Source organism: Clarias gariepinus, chromosome 22, assembly GCF_024256425.1.
Source record: "Clarias gariepinus isolate MV-2021 ecotype Netherlands chromosome 22, CGAR_prim_01v2, whole genome shotgun sequence".
NCBI classification, from domain to species: domain Eukaryota; kingdom Metazoa; phylum Chordata; class Actinopteri; order Siluriformes; family Clariidae; genus Clarias; species Clarias gariepinus.
In genome coordinates this window covers 28171834-28177114 of record NC_071121.1, presented here as the reverse complement: position 1 = coordinate 28177114, position 5281 = coordinate 28171834, and the positions used below count along the sequence as shown (strand labels likewise).

The 5281-nt window shown below is 39.5% G+C and overlaps 1 protein-coding gene across 1 annotated transcript; it reads right to left on the bottom strand.

The window, feature by feature from the left end:
- Nucleotides 1–637: 637 nt before the first annotated feature.
- On the bottom strand, nt 638–4529 carry mdp1 (magnesium dependent phosphatase 1). Its single transcript, XM_053482913.1, has 6 exons — nt 4292–4529; nt 2222–2285; nt 1968–2075; nt 1393–1500; nt 1206–1291; nt 638–980 (listed from the first exon to the last, which is right to left on the bottom strand). The coding sequence occupies exons 1-6, from the start codon at nt 4323–4325 to the stop codon at nt 898–900; spliced, it is 483 nt and encodes a 160-aa protein (XP_053338888.1). The 5' UTR covers nt 4326–4529; the 3' UTR covers nt 638–897.
- Nucleotides 4530–5281: the final 752 nt, after the last annotated feature.

The window sequence follows — 5281 nt, the reverse complement described above, 5'->3', positions numbered from 1 at the left end:
AAACAACGTGAAGAGAGCTCAAGGGATTGGGACTAAACAACTGTGTAGCCTTAAGAAACACACTGAATCAGAAACAAAGGCTTCAGGCTGCTGGGGAACATAAACAATGGACAGTTTGGGACCAAAAATGAGGTCAGCTGACCTGAATGTACGGGATGAGCAGGTTTTTCAATTCCAGGATTCATCCGTCTCAAACTGTGATTTAGGGACCATAAGACATCATTTTCACACATGAATTGGCCACCACAGAGTCCAGACTTTAACCCCATTGAGAATCTTTGGGATGAAATCTTGGAAAGAAATTAATGCGACTCTGGATAGAAATAAATGTTGTGATGGTGCATAAGCTTGTTGAAATGATTCAATGGCGAATACACTGTCAGAATCAAAGCAAAAGGCAGTGTGACTTCTTCTTCGACTAGGTCTGTGCAGTGTATATACAGTACAGCTACTACTCATTCTCACTGGAACGTAATAAAACTCTAGCCAGGCCACGCCCACATGTGACAACAGGAGGACACAAAGAGTTGAGGGAACCGAGTCAAAGCATCTGACCCACTAAAAGAAGGTAGCACAGGTTATGTTTCAAATATATATCATACCACTCTCTCACACACACACACACAAAGATAAGCAGTCATGAATAATATGTTTATTTTAATACAGTAAAATATATTTTAAAATGTTAACTTTAGCGGTAACAGACTAAATAAAGTAAATATTACAGTAAACTCTGTAAATGTTTTTTTTTTACATTTCCACATGATGCTGTTTATCATTTTAATTGATATTAATATAAATAAGTACACCCTATACAGTAAACGTTAAAGTGATGAGAGCGTGGTGATCTTTGCCCCCTACAGGACACACTGTGCACTGCAGCAGAGATTTCCACACTCAGCTCTTCCTCATGAACCTCTGAAGCTCATCATGAACAATTTTAGAGGTAACACCGTTATGGACCAGGACACAGTGAACACCTAAGGGACATGCACAGACAGAGACAGTTAGGACACTTTGCCTTTTTTAAGCATAAGGCAGCTTAGATAGGGTACATAATAAGTGTTTAACGGTGTAAGGGTTTGTGTACAGATTTTTAAGGGACTTCTGGTAGGGTACAGGGCTGAGTGTGATTAGTTTTGGGACTTTAGTCAGGATGAAGGTGTTAGTATAGATAGTCTAGTAACAGTGAGTTTGATTTGTACCCAGCCTGCTGACTTCACTGATGTTTCTTTGTTCATCATCAAAGAACATCATGTCTGTGTAGCACACCCCGCTGTCTGCCTGTAACCTAGTAAACACACACACACACACATGCAGTGTACTATATGACTTCTCATATTGTTCTTTTTCTAAAACACACACATTACACTCTGATTATTATAGCCTTACCTATTGAAGTGTGTGACCTTTGACCCTGGGTAAATCTCTTTGAAGGAAATATACTGGTCGAGGCTGTAGAGTGCGAGAAGCTCATTGGCTCCATCCACTTCACCTGTGCTGAATATAATAATAATAATAATAATAATAATAATAATAATAAACAAATAGTACACAAGGGGGTTTAGACCAAAAGTAATGTAAAAGTGGGCATAACTGTATTAAGATCGTTTATGTTATACAGATGGTGTAAGTACAGCACTCAGAGGAAGAGTGCGTGATTTGACCCTACTTCGTCTGTTAATAACAAAGTTATACCCAGTTTTGCATTACTTTCAGTACAGCCCTCGCAGTGTTAAAATTCTCCTCTTAATTAAAAAAAAGGGAATGAAATGGATTAAATTTTATCACAGAAAGGACAAAGTCCACACGAGTAAAAGCTCAGAGATTATGTGCTTATCGTGCAGCTGGCTCAGGTCCCAGGACTCTACATTCCTGACTGTGTGTTTTAGGCGTGTCAGGAGTTTAGAAAGAAAACTAAGTGGACTTTGTGTGCAGGACCAGTGAGTGATGAGTGTGTTCCTCACCGCGAGGCCACGCCGATCTGGATACCCTGAGTGTGTATAGAGCGCAGGACGTCTACGGTGTCTTCATACAGCCGGACATGATGATTGCTCGAGTCCACCACTCGCCCACTAAGAGAAACAGAGAAAGAGACAGAGGGACAGAGAGAGACAGAGATATATAGAGAGATGACACTCAGTTATAACAGCGGTATTACTGACACGTACTGTATGTTCATTATTAGTGTAAACACATGATACAAGAAAGAAAGGCTTACTGCTGGTCTTTGCGGAAAGGAGGATCGACGTGAGTATCCACCCAGAAAGGCCACAGGGTGTAATCTAATTAAAGACACATTACAGTAAACCTCATAGCAATAAACATCATGTTAAAACACCAATAAAATCTGAGAAAAAAATAAGAAGTTTGATTTTGAACCCCAAGTGGGTGTGGCCTAATCAAATGGTTTTTTTTTCCTTCTCCTTCTTCCTGCAGATCGTTATAAACTTCATAAAGATCCGGGTTTTGGGCGCCCGTGTCATCATGATGTAATTTAAGCTCTGCCAGTTCCTCAGCCTCGGCTACATAAGCACAGCCCCGGACCCTGAGCAGGCTGGTGGCAGGGAGGAGCGAGTGAACACCGTAAAAACTAGAGATAAAAACACTAGAGGTAAAAATCGATTCAGTTATGAACGACGATTCCTTTGTGTGCTGATTCACGTATCGCCATGCTGACTCCAAAATAAAATTTTTAAAAACTATTTTACATTTATAATAGAGACGAAGCGGTCGGTGGGTTTTCGGTGTGATTGGGCGTGACCGGTGATCAGCTGATCAGCCTCTGATATAAACCATTCTGTACCGAGCACAGGAGCTTCAGAGTGGCGCAATAGAAACGCATTCTTTTTTGGTGATCCGCCTTTTGCTCCAAACTCTGTTAGTGTCATCACACACACTTACACCAGTCTCAAAACACAGTGTACCAACGTGCACACAGCAACTCAACTTACTGTCAAGTTAATTTTTTTGACTTTGGAGGAATTTAAGGAGCTAAAACATCACTGTTTCTTTATTATCCTACAGGTGGCGCACTCTGAACTATTTACAAATTTTCATCCTGTGTGGTCAGAGTGTTTTTTTAGCTTAGTTTGTTTAAAATGTTAAACTTGTGTATTTGTATAAGTTAGTTTGTAGTGTTTATAAGTGATTAAACTAACAGGGTACATTTAATTAATCGCTGAAATTTCTTTAAAGGTTTTAAAATGTAACAAAATTGGGGGAAATGTAGTATCGAATCGTGATATTTATAGAATCATGATCGCAATTTTAATAGAATTGGCACTGAGGTATCGTGATAATATCGTGTTGGGTGGTGACTGCTGATTCCCGTCCCTGGTAATCACGTCACGCCATATCACACGGTCACGCTACTGAATGTGGTCTGGCTTTAGACGTCATCACTCACTTAAACATCTTACAGTAAAAACCTCCCAGTTAGTCTTCCTGTCTCACAGGATCTCTCTCACTCATCATCTGTCCTGCTGTATCCTGTATTCAGGGTCGCGGGGCCTGGAGTCTATCCCAGGAGACTTAGGGCAGGAGGCGGGGTACAGCCTGGACATGGTGCCAATCCATCATAGGGCACGAACACACACACACACACACACTACAGGCAATTTGGGAACAGCAATTAGCCTAATCTGGAGGAAACTGGAGTACCCGGAGGAAACCCGCCAAGCACGGGGAGAGAACATGCAAACACACACACACACACACACACACACACACAGAGAGAGAGAGATGGGAATCGAACCCTGACCACAGGATCTCAGTCAATAATAATAATAAAACAAAATAATAATAATAAAAAATCATAATACGCCTCACATGTTCATCTGTTGAAACAGAATCCTTATACGTGGCATTACGAACACCACACAATCAGTATCGTACAGTGATTTTCATGATAACTATGTAGGAATTTCACCATGACTCATCATTAACAGGTTTTGTGTTTTTAAACCAGGAAGTTAAAATCTTCCACTTAACTCTGCCTTGCTTATAACTAATTAATGAGTTTTTTTTTATTATTAATATTATTATTATTTAGGACACTGTAGTAAACTTGAAGCATTCTAATAGCTGATTTACAGTTTAAATAACAATAAACTACATGTGTTTATATATAACTACAGTCCAGGCTCTGTACAGGTTACTGTAGCTATAAAATACCCGGATGTACCGGCGTCTGCATGGAACTGAATTTTAAAATTTATCGGACGTTTCTGATAAAAACCGGAAGTGGTTCGAGCCGGGATTTACACAGTTTTATAAAATGTAAACTTACCGAGATCAAACACCACTAATTTAGGTTTAGACATCACTGACTGACTGATTCCCCTCAACTTACTGGGAAACACTGAACATCTCCATCACCGACCGGAAGCGACAGTTTAATTAAAAACTCCATATGGCGCTTGTTCTTATTTATTTAATATATAAATGATTGTCACTACTTTATGTAAATCTCCACATCTCAAAAACTACATTAAAAACGTTTTCAGTATTATTATTATTATTTCGCGTTCTAAATGCGGAAGTTATGCTTCAGTCATGTGACGTTACGTCATTTCCGGATTTGACTTAAACCTTAATTATATACTGTAAATATTTATTAAAAATCAAGTAAATGAATAAGCTGACGCCTTAAATATTTAAAACACATTCAGCATGCACATTCGTTAAATTTATACCTCAAATTATTTTTATTTATACAATTTTTTTTATAAAATTTTTATAAAATTGAAAGTTAAATTACAACAGAAAACACGTACTGCCATACAAAAGGTTTAGATAAAAGTGATTTAAATGTAGGTATTCCAATAAATATTAACAACATTACAAAAAACACACAAAAACCACATAGCTTTTGAACGCATGTTGAAGTCCCCGAATGCCCCGCGTGTCTCTTTGGGATGCGTCTGGTGTCTGGGGGACGGTTTCACTCTACCATAAAGACGGTTCTGGCCTCAACTTGTGTTGACAGCTGTTTCTCTGAGGACTTGACTTGGCTCTGGTTGCTCAATAGTTCAAGATTGCAATTGTCTTCAATAAGAGAAGAAGAAGAATATTCAATTATTCGTCACATGTACTTTACAGCACAGTGAAAAGTCTTCTTCGCATATCCCAATTAGGAAACTGGGGTCAGAGCGCAGGGTCAGCCAGCTTACAGCGCCCCTGGAGCAGATAGGATTAGGGGCCTTGCTCTAGGACTCAACAGTGGCAACTTGGCGATGCTGGGGCTCGAACCCCCAACCTTCCGATCCGTAACCCAGTA